Source organism: Ranitomeya variabilis, chromosome 1, assembly GCF_051348905.1.
Source record: "Ranitomeya variabilis isolate aRanVar5 chromosome 1, aRanVar5.hap1, whole genome shotgun sequence".
In the NCBI taxonomy this organism is placed as follows: Eukaryota; Metazoa; Chordata; class Amphibia; order Anura; family Dendrobatidae; genus Ranitomeya; species Ranitomeya variabilis.
The window spans coordinates 663,922,652-663,946,977 of NC_135232.1; the positions used below are offsets into that span (position 1 = coordinate 663,922,652).

General features: G+C 42.0%; 1 protein-coding gene across 1 annotated transcript in view; it reads right to left on the bottom strand.

Annotated features, from left to right (window-relative positions):
- Window positions 1–4,208: 4,208 nt before the first annotated feature.
- GREM1 (gremlin 1, DAN family BMP antagonist) overlaps window positions 4,209–24,326 on the bottom strand; it is a 96,728-nt gene continuing 76,610 nt past the window's right edge. Inside the window, exon 2 of the mRNA XM_077263534.1 lies at window positions 4,209–5,958. Within this exon, the coding sequence (XP_077119649.1) occupies window positions 5,415–5,957 (543 nt within the window). The 5' untranslated portion in view covers window position 5,958 and the 3' untranslated portion in view covers window positions 4,209–5,414. The remainder of the gene's footprint in view (window positions 5,959–24,326) is intronic.

A 24,326-nucleotide genomic window follows, 5' to 3' on the forward strand; every position in this document is an offset into this window, starting at 1 on the left:
GAACCCATGATGAAAACACAGACACCTGAGCATAGCCGGGCTCCTGTAGTATTGTAGAGGCGCAGAGCTGCGGATTGAATTAAGCCAGTACTTGTTTGAGCACTGTCAACAATCATGATATGTACTGTGCAAATTGAGACTGTGCAGTAAGCCCTTATTCACGCCAAGGGTACACCAACATCTAAACCAATAAAATATACACTCCAGAGATGACTTTTTTTTATAGGAGCTAAGTCCCATACTTACCTAATAAGTGGTTTAGTTGGCATATTGGGAGTTGTAGACATCCTTTAAAAAAAGGTCTACAACTATGAAAATGCTGGTAAATTTTTAACTATTTTTGCATTCGCTCTATATTTGTGCATGACACAGATTGCAATTACTGACCATATATTGTGTGCCTGAAAAGAACTGCGAATAATCATTATTTTTACATTATTTTTCTAATCTAGTTCTTACAGTCTAGAACCAAATAAAGTATTTTTGTTATTATTTCAGATGGCGTGATACATGTAAATAGTAGAAAATGTCGCTATATTTTCCTTATTTCAGAATATTGTTTACCGTTCTAAATGTATTTTTGTATGCAAAGAATCTAGAGATGGCGCTTGCCTATGCTGGAAATCCTAAAGACATGAAGGAATCAGTATTTATGCTAATAAATTCCGTTTGGAAAGTTTTGACGTGCCCCAGTTTTATTTCCTCTTCACACTGATCACTCCGTGCAGAAAGGTTAATTGATTGGCTGTGTTTTTGTCTGGGATGTCAGGGTGTGATGCGGTTTGTATCCCATGATGAGCAAAGCTTTGCTGTTCTTTGTAAACTTCTAGATGACAAAACAATTATATTTTTAACTTGTAAAAAAACCCACAGAATTCATTAAAAAAAAACCACCGCATTTGTGGTGCACAGATGTAAATTGGGTGAGCGTCACTTTTAATAAAAACCATCTCGTATGTCTGATGCTTCACGCTGTTTATTTTTATGAGGTTCTAAATTTCCTCTCCTTTAATATACTGCTTCATCACAGAAGTAAGACGACTTCTAAGGATTTGGAGGGATGTTATGCACCATTCAAACCTCTGATGGTTTAAACATTGCAAAATCCCTTCCTTGCAAAAGCCATAAGATGTAGGATTTTATTGCTGAGCTCAGACTTCGTGGGGTCATTCTGTTAAAGAACCTTAAATCCTAATCAAATAGTAACTGAAAAAAAATACAAATAGTTCGACAGTGTAATCAAATGTGGTGCGTATGAGCGTCTACTCTCGGCGCATAAAGATTTCCACCTAAACATTATTGTTTCATTTACAACCCCCCTACTCCAGGTAAATCTGTGCTAGGAGCGGTCCCGGACCCATTGCTGTGAATAGCACTGGACCTGGGGGGGGGGGCAGTATAAAACTTACATTTTTTGAAAAGCACAACAGTGTTAAATTATTTTGGATTTCTATTTTTGCCGCTCATCATGAGTTTGACTAGCGGCAGGTACCATGCCCCCACCCAATTTGTCAGAACTGGCTTTGATGAATTGGGCCCATAATCCCTCCATTTCCCAACCACTTGTAGGTGATATTTGGAATGATCACAAGTATTTTTTTTTTTTTTGTGAATTTTAAATATTGTAACTTACTGTACCTGTACAAAACGCATAAAAACAGAGTAAGAACTTGGAGGCTTTCTGCCTTGAAAGGTATTTTGGCTTTGCTCACTTGCTCATGGAGGTAAGCAATAGGTCTACAGATACTAGCATATACACACCCGATGCATCAGCACACTGCGATCAATGAACACATGAACTCCACTATTGCTGTAAAAGTTAAAAAACATAAGTTACTTTGTTAGTGTTTTTTTTTTTAAATCAGAGTGCAAAAGCCATCCAACCACATATCTAAATAAGGACGGCCCCTAAACATTTAATGTTCTATCTCACCATGTGAATGTGTAGCAAGAAGGAAACCAGGCATAGCTCGCAATTAAAACCTTGCATGGGAAAGATGAGTGCTGGAGGGGGCCACTACACACGATATGCACTACAAAGACAAACAAAAAAAAATAGGGCCTGCATATCTTTAGTATTAAATTAATTTACAGCTGCACAAATACTCTATGTATGGCACACTGAGAATAGGACATTTAGTGTTTAGGGACATCCATATTTAGCTGCACCTTGACGCGGATGGCTTTTGTGCTCTCATTCAAAACACACTAAGTACTTTACGATTAACATTTACAGCAATATTGGAGTTGAGGTATTCATTCATCGCAGTGTGCTGATGCACTATGCATGTACAGTGGGTACGGAAAGTATTCAGACCCCTTTAAGTTTTTCACTCTGTTTCATTGCAGCCATTTGGTAAATTTAAAAAAGTTCATATTTTTTTTTATAAATTTGCAATAATTTTTACATTTGTTTTTTTTCAGTCAAGATGGGGTGCAGAGTGTACATTAATGAGAAAAAAAAAGAACTTTTTTGAATTTACCAAAATGGCTGCAATGAAACCGTGAAAAATGTAAAAGGGGTCTGAATACTTTCCGTACCCACTGTATATGTTCATATATTGAATACATAGCATATTTGTGCACTTCTACATTAATTTATTACTAGAAAAGGTGTATTACCCTGTTTGTTTGTTTTTGTAGTACTGATACCAGCAGACTGCTGAATGCGTTGCATATTTTATTTTTATAGGCTTTTCACTGCAGGATGTAGAAATTGAATCTACAAAGTCAGTCAATGAAACCAGAAGCAGACTGTGCCGACACCTACTGTAGAAATATGCAAAGAAAAATAAAACTGTGCAAAAATGTAGCATTTAAGAAACCTCCATGTTTGATCTCTTTAGGTTTATTAGCAGTATGATATAGGTGAGAAAATTTTCACAGCATAGGCAGTACTAGTACAAAGGAAGACTTCTGGCTACAATATAAAAGTGATGAAACTGAATCCTTAAGAGTACCGCAACAGCAGAGAACTCAAACATTTTGAAACTTAACAAAATTTTATTAAAAGGCAGCAGATGCTGGAAGCATGAGTAATGAAGACATGGGAAGAATGAAAATCTGGTAAAACATGGGGCCCAATGTGACACCTCGGAATCAGATCACAGGTAAGCTTATGTTTTCCGAATTATTGTAAGTTCATATTACTGTTCTGACTTTCTTTTTTTTTATTCCACTTGGCTTATTCATGTCAAAATATGCATCTTCCTTTCTGAAACCACGTGATTTGGTAGGTTTGCTTCTTGCTTCCTGAAACCTATGATTTGGAAGGTTGGCTTCTTGTCTAGTATTCTTATGAATCCATGCAATAACTGCATTTTTTTTTAACATGCTAGCGTATATTCAACCTAAATCTGTCCTTGCCGGACGTTATTATATAAAGCAGCAATAGGTGCAAATCGAACTTTAAAGGCGACAGAGTAAAACCAACTTTGAAATCAGACACTTGCCCGCCGCCTCTAGGCTTTCTTGTAGTTCCCCTCTGTGTTCCCTCCTCGTGTGACCAGCTCGCTGGGTAACAAATTTAAAACTCATCAGTGTGGCGGAATCAAAGGCACAATAAATTGTAAACTAATCTTATTGTCTGAACCCTGACGTGTTGTTCAGATCAAAGAGAAGTCAACATCTGGTTGGGCTTGAGAGGGGCCATTAAAATTACTACATCTTGTTCAGAAGCTTGCCCAAATCTGACCTGTACCTAGGAGAGTGCATGTATAAAAAAATTACATACATGGTTCATCACATGTTGTATGTTCCCTAGGGTAAAGAACAGGTCTATAATGAGTTGCATGGTGCATATGGCGTAGTGACATGTTAGCATACCAGGCTCATAAACAATTTGTCTGAATATTACATATAGATAGTACATACACCTTTAGGGCTGGCCGTTTTTCCAGTTTAGTTTTCTTGCTTTTCTCATTCGACATGAATAGTCAGCATGGTTTGCAGGGCAGAATGACTTATTATGCAAAAAAAAAAAAAAAGTAATATGCATTAAAAAAAAAAAAAAGTCATTTGTAATTGCATATAAACTAACATATAAGCAAAGAAATAGTGGTCTGTAGCACAACTGGATTGGTGATCTCAAACCAGCCTGAGTAGTTTTCTCCAAGACTATGAAATTATATGTTTATTTATTAGACATATACACACACACACACACAGCACTTCAAAAATTCACCCACATATTTTCATATCTTGGTTGAGAAGTTGTTTATTTATTTTACAGGCCAATAATGAGCGGCCCCTACAAGAATTCTGATCAGTTAGCCAGAAGAGTAATAGTGACATCAGACACTGGTGGTGTTCAGGAAGGCCTGAAATCATGGCCAGTCAGGTTGGCGAGAGTGAAAGTATTTGAATGTTTTTCACTTCATATTCCTGCATTGTAAAATCACTCTGGCAAGCATTTCCTCTATCCAATGCAAGGTTTTGTACAAGTAGAGCAATTTGGCTACAAATAACAAGGTCTAGCAAAAAATATTACTGGGTTTTCAAGCATTAAAGGGGTTGGCTGGCCTTCTGCTTCTTAAGAATCCTCACATCGTACTGTGTGCGGTCTGGATTCTCCGACAGCGGGCGCGTGACCGCAAGTATGCGATTAGCATACATGAGGACAAGTGATGACCAGACGTGTGTGTGGCTTCACTCAATGCAAGGGTATTGAGCGATGCCGGGCTGCAGTCACTCTAAGGCCTGATGACCCCTTTAAAAAGTGCTTCACAAGATGTTGCAGATCTATATATTGAGAAGAAAAAAATCTTGGTGAATTATCAGGTTACAGTTTTCCAAATACTAGTTATAGACTTTTGGCATTTTAGGATCCCGTGTGTGGGTTTGGGATATTTTCACAGTTTTGCCTTAAAAAGTAGACTTCACACCTTATTGCATTTTCTTAAAGCTTGAACCAATTTTAAATTTTTTTTATTTCACTTGATGCAATATACCTCAATAAGTGTTAAAATGGTCAAAAGTCACTGGTAAGCCAAATGTGCTCTTCTGTCGTGATCAGGTGCAGAATTAATTTTTCATCTCCTGGTTACAAAATTTTTACAGGCAGACACATTAATCCAACTGACCCTCTTAGGTGCATCACAAACATGTAAGTGTGAATAAATAAGATATATACACATTGTATACATGAAAACTGCACTTAGGGGGTTTTATTTTCTGTACTCCAAGAATGCACTTTGTGCTTTACTGGAGCAGTCAGTCCATCTTTGGTGAGCCTTGTTTTGTTGTGTTACCCTAGGAAGACTGAAAGTAGCTTTGATACAGGTGATTATTTGACATCCAGAAATAATTGTGGCTTGATACACACAAATGCACCTTCTGCATGGGTGCAGTCCAGCTGTGTGAATGTATCATGTAATCATTTTGACCAGCGCAGAGGATAACCTCTCTGATGCTAGTTAGTCCAGATCTATAGAGATGCAGCGACACTGCTTGACACGCGTTATTCTTTTCTTCTTTGTGGATGGCTGTAGCTCAGGACAGTTGAGTGTAACCACCATGGTAGTGAATTTTTTAGGTTTACAGAATGAGCAGGACTGAAAGGATCCCTCCTCCCGGCGGATATGTCGAGGAATGTAGAAAGAATTGCACTGCCCATAACAGAATCTGTTGAGTATGGTGCGTTTGTTGCATCCTTCCTCGTGGATGGTTTGCTTGAGTGGCTGTGTCTTACACCAGTCCCTCTTCAGATACTTTCTTTCAGTAACATGTAGTGCTTCCTGACTGGACTCCAACACCTCCTCACCTACCAGGGCTTGTCCTTTGCCTCTTCCTCTGCTCCGATTTCCTGGTTGACCTTGCTCAGAGTCATTAGGCTGCCCTTTGTCAGGAGGAGGAATGGCTCCTTGAGATCCGCGAACCTTTTTATTTCCTTCAATGTTTGGTAGCAAAAGTCCAAAGAGTAGGAACATTGGTCCCAGTGAATAGACCAATCGGTTCATCCTAGAAAAGAGAAAAAAGGTCTTTGTTATTTGTTTGTAATATACATGGTATAAAAAGGGAACTGGTCATAAAGTTTCCGCTTTCTAAATGGCTGCCACTACGTAGTTAGCCATAAAGAGGTTTTTCTAAATGTGATTACACTGGGCTTTGGAATCGAAGTTACTTAATGAAAATCTATTTCTCCTGTGCTGTATGCAAATTAGAATGCTGTATGCAAATTAGGAATGAGCAGTTCCCACGGGTGACCTGCAAAGTCCCTACCGAGCAGTTTTGTGCAATAATTCTTGAGCCTAAAGCGAACCTGTCAGCAGGATTTTGTTAAGCAAAACTACAGGCATTGTCAGGTTGGCACTGTTACACTGATTAAAATGATACCTTGGTTGAAGAAATCCATCTTGTAGTTCTTGTGTAATCTGTGTTTGCAGTTTTGAGTTAATAAGATCATGCTGTGGGGCATGCCTGTGGGCAGCTCTTTTTTTTCATGCTCTGGCCTCAGTCATCATTGCGGCTTAAATGACATCTCACTGAACCTTCATCTATCCCTTGTTGATAGATACAACGGAGCATGCGCCGCCACCATTTTGCTGGAGCCAATTTTTTTTTGTTACAACAAAACTGCATTGGCGGCACATGGGCAGTAGCATTCATCACCAAGCGATTCTCTCAATCTACGAAGTGCTGCCCACCAGTTGGCTACTGCGCATGCACCACCGGCACCATTTTGGTGTTTGTTGTTTTTTGTTTTGTTTTTTAAGACCACAATTTTTATTTTAGCGACCTGTCATTTAACAATGATGATGAGGGGAGAGCATGAAAAAAAAAAAGCCGCCCACAGTTCCGCCCTGCAGCACAATTATCTCATTAATGGAAAACTGCCAACTCATTAAACAAGAACCACAAGATGGATTTCTTCAACCTAGATATCATTTTAATCAGCCTGTAGTTTACGTAGCAAATTCCTGATGATAGGTTCGATTTAAACTCGGCATTTCACAGTGTAGTTCAGAGCAATGAAATTGCCAAAATTCAATAACAGCATGGGACAGCTTGGTGTGGATGACACACAAGAAGTCATTCCTCAATCAAAGATCATGATCATTGGATTGCTGACAAATGTTGAGTGAGCACTAAAATGCGCAAGTACTCATTACTCAAATCAAGCGTGTCGGAGGCTTGGACATGCTTGACTCGTGTAACGAGTATAATAGAAGTCGATGGGACACTTGAGCACTTTTCCACCAGACCCTCCTTGGAGATTCCTCTCTCTCAACTGGATTTTATCATATATGCAGGGCTGCCCTATTGAATTAAACATTTTTATACCCCAATGAACTTAGTGGCACCAGTTTAGAAGTGGGACATCTGAAAAAATTAGTTTCCTATAATAAGACTACCACAAAAATGAAACAAGTCTAAAATGGCAGAAGCACTAGAATACGCAGTGGTGAGTTTGTGCTAGGATTCTGTACTTTGTTGATCAGGCTGGAAATATCAGTAAATTATAAACTTACTAGTTACTTGGTATATTTACAAATGGGATGCTTTCAGCTGCACCAGTTTTTGAAAGGATGGAAAGCACAAGCTCTCCATGGGGTTCATGATGGGCTAATGGCTCAGGCTTTAAAATTTATATATGAGGGAAATTCATTACAACCATCCAACAACAAATTAAATTTTTTGAAGAGCATCTTAAGGAATAAAAGTTGGACTTTGTCTTTGCTTACAGCAACTAATCAGTTTTCATGAACTTCCTCATCATAGTCTGCACAACATTTTGTCATTCTTTTTGGCTGGAGGGATTAGGATGCTCCCAAAATTTGAATAACTAAAGAATCATTCAGCCTTCAGTTTTTCAAGTAATTTTTTGAGTTTTTCACAGAACAAGTACTCAGTCTATGGGGTCTATTCACATGTTTGTTTGTTTTGACTTTAGCCAATGTGACTTTTTGACACCAAATCCTGTGTCACAAAAACGCCCCACATGGAGAACTCCTCCAGCAACCTTACTCCAGGCAGGGTCTTTGCTATAAGTCGCATTTCATGAATCTGGCCAAAACATATGGGTAAGTAGAGTTGTCAAGGAAAGAAAAAAAACAAACACTTAAAATGGACACATTTGAGAGGATAAGGCACATACTAAAGCCACTAAGAATTAGCAAGTAGCTTCAGAAAACTGGCTCAGATTCTTCATTGTTGTAGCTTCAAAGTGTCTGCAAAAAAAAAAAAGGGACTTGGCGCGTTTTGTGATTTGGGTCAAAAACTGACAATGAAAGTCTATAGGTCCATAAAAAAAAAAAATCTTGGACAGGACAATAACCTAGTTTTGTCTATTTTTCACTCTTTGCTATGGGAAGGCGCTGTTGTGGGTGTTTTTTTATAGATATGAGTGAAACTGATGCTAAAAACTAACAGTGACAAATCAGTTCAATATTTTCATATGCAAGAAGAGAAAATAGTAAACATGAAACTTTGCTAAATATCGAATACTGTTCCATTTGGGCAATGAGGTTGTAAGTGGGAGCCTTAATTGCAATACTGGGACTAACGCCCAATTATTGGTGAATGTTCTATAGACAAGCAAAGAGAATTAAGTTGCACATTCCATTAGGGTAGAAATGTCTTAACCCCATCTTAAAGAAAAAAACATAAATTGTAAAACAAATCCTTATCCATCTTCCATCCTTAACACATTACATTTTAAATAATTTCATGAAGATTCACAGACCATCTGTTCTGGTGTGCCAATAACTTTTATAATTAACCTCCTACATCTTAGGGCTAATAAAGCTAACATGGGTCATTTTAATTACTTCAAGATTACAGTATAAAAAAGGCATTTTCGATCCATTTATACAATTACACTAAGTCTATAATAGTGTGGTATTACTCTGGAAATTCAGTGCCATATGCAGAATTTGACTCAAGGAGTTGGTTTCCCGACTGATCCTTTCTCAAGATATGGCTTCAAAGCAGTTTATAACACAGTCTATATCCTTCAACAACCTTTCTTTTATGTAAACAAGAAAAAGATGGCATGCATACTCTTAATGCAACAAAATAGAAAGCAAATTCTACTAAATCTCTGGAAAATACTGAAGTTTAAAATGTACAAACGTAACTCAAATCAGACTGGAACATTAGGAGCAGGAACAGTGTGCACATGTTTATGTGGCCACACACACACACACACACACACACACACACACACACACACACACACACACACACACACACACACACCAGGACTTAAACGACAATTGCCGACTCTGGATAAGAGGGAGTCTTTGGAAAACGCAAGCCACACTGCATCTCTAAAATTATGCTACTGCGCTCCTCTTCACTCCTGAGCACTGTCAGGATGAGTGCAGATATGGGACGAGGTGAGCATTTGCACATCTGGGGGTCCGTATCGAGGTTTGTTGAGAAGTATTTCAAATTTTGAGTTGTAAATGCTAAAAGGGGGTTGCCTGCAGGCACGCTCTTCTCTATTGGAATTGAGCAGTGGCAATAACATTGCAACCCAACATATGTGCCAAAATATGTGTGATCGGCCTCCATTGTGCGCATTTCTTGTTCATTAGAGTAGGCAGGTGGCCAGTGACACGTCATCACTCACCTCCATTGTGGAAGTGAGCAGATCTACAATACTCCTTTAATGCTAGTGAATCTTTTAATGGATGTCAAAGCTAGAGAAAGGTCTGTCTTCACTGTGACCAAACATTGATGCCATCACATGCTAGGGAAACAATTATGCCATGGGTGGAGATGAAATGGTATTTGAAACCATTAGTTCAGATAATCCAGTAGCTCTGTGGATAGTAGTGAGCACTGCTATTGTGTCACCACTAGTGATGAGCGAATATACTCGGTACTCGACATTTCCCGAGCACAGTCAGGGGACCTCCGATTATTTGTAAGTACTCAGAGATTTAGTTCTCAGCACTGTATCTGAATGATTTACATCTGTTAGCCAGCTTGATTACATGTGGGGATTCCCTAGCAACCAGGCAACCCCAACATGTACTTATGCTGGCTAACAGATGAAAATGATTCAGATGCGGCGCTGAAAACTAAATCGAGTACTTACAAATACTCGGAGGACACCCGAGCGTGCTCAGGAAATCTCGAGTAACGAGTATATTCGCTCATCATCACTAGTCACCACCACCTACTAATGGTTGACACCCAAACTGTTTTGTTTTTGTTTGTTTTTAAACCAGTTTTCCAAGACCAATAATAACTTTTTCCCAAAGACATAGCTATTTTGCATGCAGATTTGAAAGAAATTATTTATGTACTGAGAAATGGGGAAAAAAAAGTAACAATAGTTTAACCCCTTAATGACCGCCAATACGTCTTTTAACTTACCTGAGATATGAGACTAGCATCCCCATACAGGTGACAATCCCGCAGCTGTCGGCTGTACACTATAGCTGACAACGTGCTGCATTAGCCACGATCAGTGTTTACACCGTCCATATCTGTTTAACCCCTTAGATGCTGCTGTCAATAGTGACTACATCATTATAAATGGTTTACAGTGTGGGGGCTTCCTCTTTATCCCAGTTGGTGCCCTCAGATCATGATTGTGTGGTCCTGATGTTTGCGATGGCAATTTACGACCTAATAGCGGCCTTAGAGTCTGCCGGCTGTTGTAACCTGTTCAGAAGTTAGAGGGATTTGGGTGGAAAAATACACATTTTCATTTCTGTCATACCACTTTGCATTAATTCCTTTCTCCGCATTCCTCACCTGGTTTGCTCCATACAAGAGCTCTTGACCTATGTTGTACCCATACAGCAGATGTTGTGAAGGGATTAAAAACTTCAATTATTTTTTTTCACCCACTCTTTCTACACCGGCTTACAGGGTAACTGGTTTAATCTTTTATTTCATAAATCAATAGACAAATACAGACATTCTGCTGCAAGTTCTCTTGAAACAACGGTTACAGTTTGCCATAGAACTTTACGAGCACCAACTGTCATCTATCTCAGCAATGTGAAAGTCTGTATTCACTTAAAACAGATCTTACCCGTGAATCAAAAATGAAAGATCAGTCCAGAACAAAAAAAGGCAATTCCACTGATATTACTAAGTTATAGTACATTCACATTTACTATTAAGTTATGAAATAAACAATTAATGAAAATAGCTATGCTTTGAAAAAGCACTAACAAATTAATATTTGAGCTCCTTAGCAATACGTATGTTGTATAGTGAGAATATATTGAAATATTTACTGATCGCTGTACTCTTCTGTTATCTTCTGGTTCAAATGTCCTCATTTTAGGGTGACCAGATCACACAGGGTCTTCTGTGTGTATCAGAAGTTTCTCAATGTAATCCAATAATAATAAGAAAACAGCCGCACAACTCGAATTTTCCGTGGAAGAAAAAAACCTTTGTCCTTTATTTCATTTGCACAAAGTGGACAAGGTTATAGGGGAGAGACGTTAGCAGAACATACAGAAAAAGTGGACTACGGCCGTTTCGCGTCTTGCACGCTTCAACGGGTCCTGATTTGTGTGGCTATTTTCTTCTTATTATTGGATTACTTCATATGTGTTTTTCAGCAAGCACCTCCACACACTGTGAATATACCGTGAAGGGTGTCGTTGATTCAGAGACCACCATCAAGTCGATTTTTTTTGTCTTTGTGCCATTCAATTTTCTCTTTTATTTGTGGTTTCTCAATGTAAGTCTAGAAGATTTGGAGTGTCTCAAAAGCTTATATTGAAATAACATCTTCCGGTCCACATGAGAGATGCTGGGCTGTTCCTCAAGTCTGAATTGCAGTCATACAGTGCAGACAAGGCCCAGAATGGGAGAATGGTGCACTATATACATATTTGTAAAAGACTAAAAAAAAGTACCGTATATAAAAAGTAATTTTTCTGGGAATGCTTTTTGAAGAAAATATTTTCATAGCTTTGACATAAAAGCTGACTGCATGCTCAGGTTTTGATGAGGCCAGTTATCACAGGGGTTTACGCACAAGGAGTTTGACCATACTCATCAAGTGTCAGTTCATGTAGCACATTAGCTGCATAAATTTCTGCTACTGTTCCATTTATCTAAATGGGTCTTGCAGAAATCCATGGACACGCTGCAGAAACAACTCCATTTATATATAATATATATTCATACAGATAATTTTGCTTGTTTTCAACTTTAAATTCCCATTTTCTTCTAATTTTGCATTGTAGCTTTAAAATTCCAGAGTTGCTATGTTTCCTTTAATGAAAAACCTTTAATTGACCTTCAAAAAAGCCTACATAGTCTGGTGTTTACTTACATTCCTACATTTCTTACGTTGTAGAGACATTAAGTCATGTTCTACTGCAATATGAGGAAGTGGGTAGTGTAACAATATATTGGTCTAGACTCCACTATAATCCTGGTACACAACCTTTCAATAATTAGAATAATTTAACAATGAACACTGACAAGGACATGACATCATTTCTAGATCTTGCTTTCAAAGTTATATTTTAATACTTCTTTTAAGGGAACATGTCATGTCCAGAAACTATATACCTGCAGATTACCCTCATGCCAATAATGTCTGTAAAGCACGGTGGAATTAAATGGCACAATATAAGTAAGAAATACCTGCACGTACATAGAATTCCTGGATGTTTCAGGTTCTCTTCAAATAAATCTATACAGATAACTGCAGGCTTTTCCAAAGCATCAAACATCCTACCAGAAATGTTTTCAGGACTATTTGATTGCAAGAAGACAGTCCTGATTTTGGTAAAGGGGTTGTCCACCTCTTTGAAAATCCCTTTTTTAAAAAACACTATTTCCCAGTGTAAAATGAAGAATAAAATATTTAACTCCTATACCACTCCAACAGTGTCGGCATCGGGTCTCCTGAGGCTCCAGTGAAATTGTTATATATAACACTGGAGCCAATTAGTGGTCGCTAATCTTCAGTTTGCACTCTTCCACAGAAAGCGTGAACTGCAGCACATTAGCGGGTGCCGATGAGAACTGCAGCTTATGTCTAACAATGTTATATGAACCTCGGGAGACTGGACCTAGCATTGCTGCAACAGAAAGAGGCAAGTATCTTATTCATAACTAGCTGTTTCCAGCCAGCTAACGCTCGGCACGATCATTGCTATCTAATTAACGCTGCTGGTGATTAAACTAAAGTAAATAATGACAACATTCAATAGAACTTACGCAGGTGGTAAATTAACTTAAAATGAAGTTAATAACAATAGTGTGGTGATGTGTTGGGGGCGGGATTATGTGTGGTGATGTGGTGGGGTGCGGGATTGTGTGGTAATGGGGTGGGGAAGCGGGATTATGTGTGGTAATGTGGTGGGGGGGTGTGATTATGTGTGGTAATGGGGTGGGGAAGCGGGATTGTGTGTGGTGATGTGGTGGGGGGCGGGATGATGTGTGGTGCTGTGGTGGGGGGCGGGATTATGTGTGGTAATGGGGTGGGGAAGCGGGATTATGTGTGGTAATGTGGTGGGGGGTGGGATTATGTGTGCTGATGTGGTGGGGGGCGGGATTATGTGTGGTGATGTGGTGGGGGGCGGGATTATGTGTGGTAATGGGGTGGGGAAGCGGGATTATGTGTGGTAATGGGGTGGGGGGTGGGATTATGTGTGGTGATGTGGTGGGGGGCGGGATTATGTGTGGTGATGTGGTGGGAAGCGGGATTATGTGTGGTGATGTGGTGGGAAGCGGGATTATGTGTGGTGATGGGCGGGATTATGTGTGGTGATGGGGTGGGGGGTGGGATTATGTGTGGTGATGGGGTGGGGGGGTGGGATTATGTGTGGTGATGGGGTGGGGGGGTGGGATTATGTGTGGTGATGTGGTGGGGGCGGGATTGTGTGGTAATGTGGTGGGGGGTGGGATTATGTGGTGATGGGGTAGGGGGGCGGGATTTTGTGTGGTGACGGGGTGGGGGGTGGGATTATGTGTGGTGATGTGGTGGGGGCGGGATTGTGTGGTAATGTGGTGGGGGGTGGGATTATGTGATGGGGTAGGGGGGCGGGATTATGTGTGGTGATGGGGTGGGATTATGTGTGGTGATGTGGTGGGGGCGGGATTGTGTGGTAATGTGGTGGGGGGTGGGATTATGTGGTGATGGGGTAGGGGGGCGGGATTTTGTGTGGTGACGGGGTGGGGGGTGGGATTATGTGTGGTGATGTGGTGGGCGGGCGGGATTGTGTGGTGATGTGGTGGGCGGGATTATCTGTGGTAATGTGGTGGGGGCGTGGGATTGTGTGGTAATGTGGTGGGGGGGCGGGATTATCTGTGGTAATGTGGTGAGGGGGATTATGTGTGGTGATGTGTTGAAGGGGCGGGATTATGTGTGGTGATGTGGTGGGGGGTGGGATTGTGTGTGGTAATGTGGTGCGGATTGTGTGTGGTAATGTGGGGGGGGCGGGATTGTGTGTGGTAATGGGGTGGGGGGCGGGATTATGTGTAGTGATGTGGTGGGGCGGAGCTACTGTGTAGGGGGCAGGATTAGCGAGTAATCACGATGCCTTTTATATATATAATTTACACTGGGGAATAGTATTTAACAAGGGGTTGTCAGTAGAGAACAATCCCTTTAAATTGTCCCAAAACACCATGTTTGTGACTGAATTTTTTATTTTTTTAAGAACAGATTGATATGGGTGAGGAGAAAGTTTTATTATAAGCTTTATTTATTTATCTATAAACCCTAGTAGAGAAGCAGTGCAGAAAAATGAAGAGTATAAAGAGAACCTATCATTTGCTAAAAGAAATGGATTTAAATACTTTGTAAAAATTCCAGTGCTCCACTGACTACCACTTTTCCTTTTTGTGCTTCAAAGAGGCGGCAAGTTGGCTTAGTGGTTCGCACTGCAGCCTTGCAGCGCTGGGGTCCTGGGTTCAAATCCCTCCAAGGACAACATCTGCAAGGAGTTTGTATGTTCTCCCCGTATTTGCATGGGTTTTCCCCGGGTACTCCGGTTTCCCCCCCACACTACAAAGACATACTGATCGGAAATTTAGATTGTGAGCCCCATCGAGGACAGCGATGATAATGTGTGCAAACTGTAAAGCACTGCGGAATATGTTAGCGCTATATTATATTCAAAGAAATATGATTAAGTATCCTTGCCTATACTAGTTAATGTGCTAATTTTAGGAGGACCTTTCGCTTGCTCAAAAAATTGAAGTATCTTTTAAAATTCCCCAAGCTACCCCGATTCTACAGCTCTTTTCAGTTTTGTGCAGACATTCTCAATTGTTGTTTCCAGAGCGCAGTATGAGAAGTTTCTGCTTGTGGGTCAACTGAACCATCCTGTGATTATGAAAGTCAGAAAACTTTTTTCTGCTTATACTACTTTTCTAGTTTCAAATCCACCAAACAGTATAGGCTTGTCAGATTGCCAAAGTTGTAAAGCTTTGCTCCAAACTTACATAACTAGTAAATTAGTAATGTTTGAAAAAGAAAAAAAGGCCAAGTTCAACCAAAGAACAGGAGAGACAATGAATGAAAAAAATCAAATTCTTTTATAAGAAAGAATCTTTGGGTATGATCACATAGTTTAAGGCCGGTTTCACACGTTCTGATATTTCTGGTACTGGGAAAAACTGTACCAGAGATATCCGTGCCCGTGTGTCTGTCCGTGTACAATGTGCAGCACAGGTGTGCCGCATCAGTACCACAAAGACGGCAGCTGGGGAAGCAGCGCTACAGTAAGCGCTGTTCCCCTGCGTGTGGTGCTGAAGCCGGTTGTCATCCCTTCTCTCCTGCTCAGCTGGCGAGCAGGGAAGAATGAATGATACACAGTGGGCACAGGCTCAGTAACTAGCACCTACGTCACCGAGTCTGTGCTCGCTGCTGGCATGAACTCCTGCGACTTCAGGACCGTGGGAGAATGCAAGTGATGAAGTGAACTGCCGTGACCTCATCACTTGCATTCTCCCATGATCCTGAGGTCACATGAGGTCTCATGCCAGCGAGCGAGCACAGACTCAGTGACGTCACCGCTAGTTACTGAGTGTGCGCCCGCTGCTTATCATTCATTCCCCAGTTGTTTATAGCCCGTGCGGTCCATTAGCACCACTCCCGATTGTAAACTGAATATACCCCAGATATGGATTACGGTGTGGGACTGACTGTATACAGTCATGGCCAAAAGTATTCACACCCCTGCAATTCTGTCAGATAATACTCAGTTTCTTCCTGAAAATGATTGCAAACACAAATTCTTTGGTATTATCTTCATTTAATTTGTCTTAAATGAAAAACCACAAAAAAGAATGAAGCAAAAAGCAAAACATTGATAATTTCACACAAAACTCCAAAAATGGGCCAGACAAAAGTATTGGAACTCTCAGCCTAATACTTGTTTGCACAACCTTTAGCCAACATAACTGTGACCAACCGCTTCCGGTAACCATCAATGAGTTTCTTACAATGCTCTGCTGGAATTTTAGACCATTCTTCTTTGGCAAACTGCTCCAGGTCCCTGATATTTGAAGGGTGCCTTCTCCAAACTGCCATTTTTAGATCTCTCCACAGGTGTTCTATGGGATTCAGGTCTGGACTCATTGCTGGCCACCTTAGAAGTCTCCAGTGCTTTCTCTCAAACCATTTTCTAGTGCTTTTTGAAGTGTGTTTTGGGTCATTGTCCTGCTGGAAGACCCATGACCTCTGAGGGAGACCCAGCTTTCTCACACTGGGCCCTACATTATGCTGCAAAATTTGTTGGTAGTCTTCAGACTTCATAATGCCATGCACACGGTCAAGCAGTCCAGTGCCAGAGGCAGCAAAGCAACCCCAAAACATCAGGGAACCTCCGCCATGTTTGACTGTAGGGACCGTGTTCTTTTCTTTGAATGCCTCTTTTTTTCTCCTGTAAACTCTATGTTGATGCCTTTGCCCAAAAAGCTCTACTTTTGTCTCATCTGACCAGAGAACATTCTTCCAAAACGTTTTAGGCTTTTTCTGGTAAGTTTTGGCAAACTCCAGCCTGGCTTTTTTTATGTCTCAGGGTAAGAAGTAGGGTCTTCCTGGATCTCCTACCATACAGTCCCTTTTCATTCAGACGCCGATGGATAGTAAGGGTTGACACTGTTGTACCCTCGGACTGCAGGGCAGCTTGAACTTGTTTGGATGTTAGTCGAGGTTCTTTATCCAACATCCGCACAATCTTGCGTTGAAATCTCTTGTCAATTTTTCTTTTCCGTCCACATCTAGGGAGGTTAGCCACAGTGCCATGAGCTTTAAACTTCTTGATGACACTGCGCACGGTAGACACAGGAACATTCAGATCTTTGGAGATGGACTTGTAGACTTGAGATTGCTCATGCTTCCTCACAATTTGGTTTCTTAAGTCCTCAGACAGTTCTTTGGTCTTCTTTCTTTTCTCCATGCTCAATGTGGTACACACAAGGACACAGGACAGAGGTTGAGTCAACTTTAATCCATGTTAACTGGCTGCAATTGTGATTTAGTTATTGCCAACACCTGTTAGGTGCCACAGGTAAGTTACAGGTGCTGTTAATTATACAAATTAGAGAAGCATCACATGATTTTTCAAACAGTGCCAATACTTTTGTCCACCCCCTTTTTTATGTTTGGTGTGGAATTATATCCAATTTGGCTTTAGTACAATTATTTTTGTGTTTTTTTCATTTAAGACAAATTAAATGAAGATAATAATACCAAAGAATTTGTGTTTGCAATCATGTTCAGGAAGAAACTGAGTATTATCTGACAGAATTGCAGGGGTGTGAATACTTTTGGCCATGACTGTATGTGTGTGTGTGTATATATATATATATATTGGAACAGCACAAATCCTTTACTTATCTTCGGGTGCAAAGCCCCCAGACCACTGGTCATCTCTAGTCCATACGTTTCCAAAAAAGCAGGCAGCACTCCATTTTCTTAAATTAATAGATGCGCCTTTTCTGGGCAGCTGCGGGCTGCTGTTTTTAGGCTGGGGGGCCCATATCCATGGCTCCTTACCAGCCTGAGAATAGCAGCCCGCACCTGTGAGTTTTGCCAGGTTGGTTTAACAACATAGGGGGGACCCCACATCGGGTTTTTGCATTCATTTATTCTCCCCTGCTCGTCGGCAGAGCAGGAGACCATGAATGAAAGCCACGTTCAGTACCATAGGGGGACCCCACGTCGGGTTTTCCATTCATTTATTCTCCCCGGCAAAGCAGGAGACAAGGAATGAAAGCCGCGTTCAGTACCACATGCAGGGGAACAGCGCTTACAGTAGCACTGCTTCGCTGGCGGCTGTCCATGCACACGGAGGACAGTGTGCACTCTTCTCAGTGTGCACATGTGCGGCATGTTTTTGCAGCTCGTGTGTCCGGGTAAAAACAGACATGTCTGCGTGTTTTGCACACGGACACCCGGTCTGAAAACATGCCGACATGTGCATAGACAGATTCATTTGAATGAGTCTACGTGTGTCAGTTTCTCCGGTACGTGAGAAAACTCACTACACGTACCAGAGACACCGACGCGTGAAACCGGCCTAACATTGTTTTTGCACCAAAATGTACAAATGTTTCAGATCTGCTTGCAGCAAGCTTCTCATTCATTTAAAAAAAAACCAAAAAATAATGCAGGTTGCATTTTTTAATTGTGTTAGTGTCATGTCAGTTCTTCGGTGTTTTTCCCCCTATATTAATAATGATCCTTCCGGTGTAGTTTTTGGAGTGGGAATATGCCCCCAAAACACACCAAATTGATTAATCTTACAATGAAAAAGAAGCAACACGGCACTCGTAATAATAATCAGTATAGGTGCTCAGGTAGGGTATCCAGCCCAGGAATCCAAAATCAGAAAAAGCTTGGCACTCAAGAAGAATTTTGGTGTAAAGAAGATGATCCTCAGAGGCGTGTCTCTCTGAGCGACTTCCGCTGCATTCCACGTGCGCCGACATCCACAGGATCTCCCATTACATCCAGGCCAGTTGAATAATCCAGTTGGAACCAACACTGACCCCATACTGTTATGATCCCAATGGCAAAGGATCTCAGAGATTACAGCAAAGTCTGCAAACATAAATACCAGCTCATAGGGACGTGGTAACTAGGCTGACCATATACCTGATTCTAGCACAAACACTAACAGTAGCCGGGGAACGTGCCTACGTTGATCCTAGACGTCTCGCGCCAGCCGGAGAACTAACCCTATTAGGGAAAATAAGACCTCTCTTGCCTCCAGAGAAAAGACCCCAAAGTAATACAAGCCCCCAACAAATAATAACGGTGAGGTAAGAAGAAAAGACAAACGTAAGAATGAACTAGATTTTAGCAAAGAGAGGCCCACTGACTAATAGCAGAATATAGTAAGATGACTTATATGGTCAGCAAAAACCCTGCAAAATATCCACGCTGAATATCCAAGAACCCCCAAACCGACTAACGGTGTGGGGGGAGAATATCAGCCCCCTAGAGCTTCCAGCGATATCAGGAATCACATTTTGTACAAGCTGGACAAAAATATAAACAATGCAAATGATCAAAAAATAAGAAAGCAGGACTTAGCTTATCTTGCAAAGAACCAGGACCTGAAGACAGGAGCAAACAGAAATGAACTGATTACAACGATGCCAGGCACTGGACTGAGAATCCAGGAAGTTTAAATAGCAACACCCCAGGCCTAATGAAGCAGGTGAGTACCAACCTGGTAAAAGACAATCCAAGTGCCAAATCACTAGTGACCACAAGAGGGAGCCAAGAAGAATAGTTCACAACAGTACCCCCCCTTTAAGGAGGGGTCACCGAACCCTCACCAAGACCACCAGGGCGACCAGGATGAGCAGCGTGGAAGGCACGAACCAAATCGGCCGCATGAACATCAGAGGCGGCCACCCAGGAATTATCCTCCTGACCATAGCCCTTCCAGTTGACCAAATACTGAAGCCTCCGTCTAGAGAGACGAGAATCCAAGATCTTCTCTACCACGTACTCCAACTCGCCCTCAACCAACACCGGAGCAGGAGGCTCAACAGCAGGAACCACAGGCACAACGTACCGCCGCAACAAAGACCTATGGAACACGTTGTGAATGGCAAACGACACCGGAAGATCCAAACGAAAAGAAACCGGGTTAAGAACTTCCAAAATTTTATAAGGACCAATAAAGCGAGGCTTAAACTTAGGAGAGGAAACCTTCAGAGGGACATACCGAGAAGACAACCAAACCAAATCCCCAACACGAAGTCGGGGGCCCACACCGCGGCGGCGGTTGGCAAAACGCTGAGCCTTCTCTTGTGACAACTTCAAGTTGTCCACCACAAGATTCCAAATCCGCTGCAACCTATCCACCACGGAATCCACCCCAGGACAGTCAGAAGACTCAACATGACCCGAGGAGAAACGAGGATGAAAACCAGAGTTGCAGAAGAATGGCGAAACCAAAGTAGCGGAACTAGCCCGATTATTAAGGGCAAACTCCGCCAATGGCAAGAAGGTCACCCAATCATCCTGGTCCGCAGAAACAAAACATCTCAAATAAGCCTCCAGTGTCTGATTAGTTCGCTCCGTTTGACCATTAGTCTGAGGATGGAAGGCAGATGAAAACGACAAATCAATGCCCATTTTAGCACAAAAAGATCGCCAGAATCTGGACACAAACTGGGATCCTCTGTCGGACACGATATTCTCCGGAATGCCGTGTAAACGAACCACATTCTGAAAAAACAAAGGAACCAAATCGGAAGAGGAAGGCAACTTAGGCAAGGGTACCAAATGGACCATCTTGGAAAAACGATCACACACCACCCAGATGACAGACATTCCTTGAGACACCGGAAGATCAGAAATGAAATCCATGGAAATGTGTGTCCAAGGCCTCTTCGGGACGGGCAAGGGCAGAAGCAACCCGCTAGCACGAGAACAACAAGGCTTAGCCCGAGCACAAGTCCCACAGGACTGCACAAATGACCGCACATCCCGTGACAAGGAAGGCCACCAAAAGGACCTAGCCACCAAATCTCGGGTACCAAAAATTCCCGGATGCCCTGCCAACACCGAGGAATGAACCTCGGAAATGACTTTGCTGGTCCATTTATCAGGAACAAACAGTCTGTCGGGTGGACAAGAGTCAGGTCTACCAGCCTGAAATCTCTGCAACACACGTCGCAAATCAGGAGATATGGCCGACACGATTACTCCCTCTTTAAGAATACCAGCTGGCTCCGAGACTCCAGGAGAGTCAGGCACAAAGCTCCTAGAAAGAGCATCAGCCTTAACATTCTTCGAACCAGGCAGGTACGAGACCACAAAGTCAAAACGAGAGAAAAACAATGACCAACGAGCCTGTCTAGGATTCAGGCGCTTAGCAGACTCGAGATACATCAGATTTTTGTGATCAGTCAAGACCACCACCCGATGCTTAGCACCCTCGAGCCAATGACGCCACTCCTCAAATGCCCACTTCATGGCCAACAACTCCCGATTACCAACATCATAGTTCCGCTCAGCAGGCGAAAACTTCCTAGAGAAAAAAGCACATGGTCTCATCACAGAGCAACCAGAGCCTCTCTGCGACAAAACAGCCCCAGCACCGATCTCAGAAGCATCCACTTCAACCTGAAAGGGAAGTGAGACATCAGGCTGGCACAAAACAGGCGCCGAAGTAAACCGGCGCTTCAGCTCCTGGAAGGCCTCCACGGCTGCAGGGGCCCAACTAGTCACATCAGAACCTTTCTTGGTCATATCCGTCAAAGGTTTAACAACGCTAGAAAAGTTAGCGATAAAGCGACGGTAGAAATTAGCAAACCCCAAGAACTTCTGAAGACTCTTAACAGATGTGGGCTGAGTCTAATCATGAATAGCTCGGACCTTGACTGGGTCCATCTCCACAGCAGAAGGGGAGAAAATAAAACCCAAAAAGGAAACCTTCTGCACTCCAAAGAGACACTTTGAGCCCTTCACAAACAAAGCATTATCACGCAAAACCTGAAACACCATCCTGACCTGCTTTACATGAGAATTCCAATCATCCGAGAAAACCAGAATATCATCCAGATAAACAATCATAAATTTATCCAGATACTTCCGGAAGATATCATGCATAAAGGACTGAAACACTGAAGGAGCATTAGAGAGCCCAAAGGGCATCACCAAGTATTCAAAATGACCTTCGGGCGTATTGAATGCAGTTTTCCATTCATCTCCCTGCCTAATGCGCACAAGGTTGTACGCACCACGAAGATCTATCTTGGTGAACCACTTGGCACCCTTAATCCGAGCAAACAAGTCTGACAATAGTGGCAAAGGATACTGAAACTTAACAGTGATTTTATTCAGAAGCCGATAGTCTATACAAGGTCTCAAAGACCTGTCCTTCTTGGCCACAAAAAAGAATCCCGCACCAAGAGGGGAAGAGGATGGACGAATATGCCCCTTCTCCAAAGACTCCTTGACATAAGAACGCATCGCGGCATTCTCGGGTACAGACAAATTAAATAATCGTCCCTTAGGAAATTTACTGCCAGGAATCAAATCTATAGCGCAGTCACAGTCCCTATGAGGAGGAAGAGCACTGGACCTGGACTCACTGAATACATCCTGATAGTCACACAAATACTCAGGAACCTCTGAAGGAGTAGAAGTAGCAATAGACACCGGCGGAGAATCGCAATGAATTCCCTGACAACCCCAACTCGACACCGACATAGCCTTCCAATCCAAAACAGGATTATGGGTCTGTAACCATGGCAGACCTAACACGACCAAATCATTCATTTTATGCAGAACAAGAAAATGAATCACCTCCCGATGTTCAGGAGTCATGCACATGGTCACTTGTGTCCAATACTGCGGTTTATTTTCCGCCAGTGGCGTAGCATCAATTCCTCTGAGAGGAATAGGAACTTTTAAAGGCTCCAGGACAAAACCACAGCGCTTGGCAAACGACAAGTCCATAAGACTCAGGGCAGCACCTGAATCCACAAACGCCATAACAGGGTAGGAAGACAATGAACAAATTAAAGTCACAGACAAAATAAATTTAGGCTGCAAATTACCAATGGTGACAGGACTGACAACCTTGGTTAGGTGTTTAGAGCATGCTGATATAACATGTGTAGAATCACCACAGTAAAAACACAGCCCATTCTGTCGTCTATGATTTTGTCGTTCGGTTCTAGTCAGGATTCTATCACATTGCATTGCTGGATCGGGGTTTCTATCACATTGCATTGAAACAGGTGTCTGTTCAGACAACACTGCCAGAGGCTTAGAGGATTTGCGCTCCCGCAAACGCCGATCAATCTGAATAGCCAGCGCCATAGAATCATTCAGACTTGTAGGAATTGTGAAACCCACCATCACATTCTTAATGGCTTCAGAAAGACCATTTCTGAAATTTGCGGCCAGAGCACATTCATTCCATTGAGTAAGCATGGACCATTTCCGAAATTTTTGGCACTACACTTCGGCTTCATCCTGGCCCTGAGAGATAGCCAGTAGAGCTTTTTCTGCCTGAATTTCAAGATTAGGCTCCTCATAAAGCAATCCGAGCGCCAGAAAAAACGCATCAACATCCGCCAATGCCGGATCTCCTGGCGCTAACGAGAAAGCCCAATCCTGAGGGTCGCCACGCAAAAAGGAGATAACAATTTTAACTTGCTGAGCTGAATCTCCAGACGAACGAGGTTTCAAAGATAGAAACAATTTACAATTATTCCTAAAATTCCTAAATTTAAATCGATCTCCAGAGAACAGCTCAGGAATAGGTATCTTAGGCTCAGACATAGGACTGCTAACAACAAAATCCTGAATGCTCTGCACTCGTGCAGCAAGCTGATCCACACTAGTAATCAAGGTCTGAACATTCATGTCTGCAGCAAAGCTTACAGCCACTCTGAGAAAAAGGGGAAGGAAGAAAGAGGAGGAAAAAAACAACTCAGAACTCCTTTTCTTTTAATCCCACTTCTGCAATGCATTAACTATTCATAGGCCTGGCATACTGTTATGATCCCAATGGCAAAGGATCTCAGAGATTACAGCAAAGTCTGCAAACATAAATACCAGCTCATAGCACAAACACTAACAGTAGCCGGGGAACGTGCCTACGTTGATCCTAGACGTCTCGCGCCAGCCGGAGAACTAACTAACCCTATTAGGGAAAATAAGACCTCTCTTGCCTCCAGAGAAAAGACCCCAAAGTAATACAAGCCCCCAACAAATAATAACGGTGAGGTAAGAAGAAAAGACAAACGTAAGAATGAACTAGATTTTAGCAAAGAGAGGCCCACTGACTAATAGCAGAATATAGTAAGATGACTTATATGGTCAGCAAAAACCCTGCAAAATATCCACGCTGAATATCCAAGAACCCCCAAACCGACTAACGGTGTGGGGGGAGAATATCAGC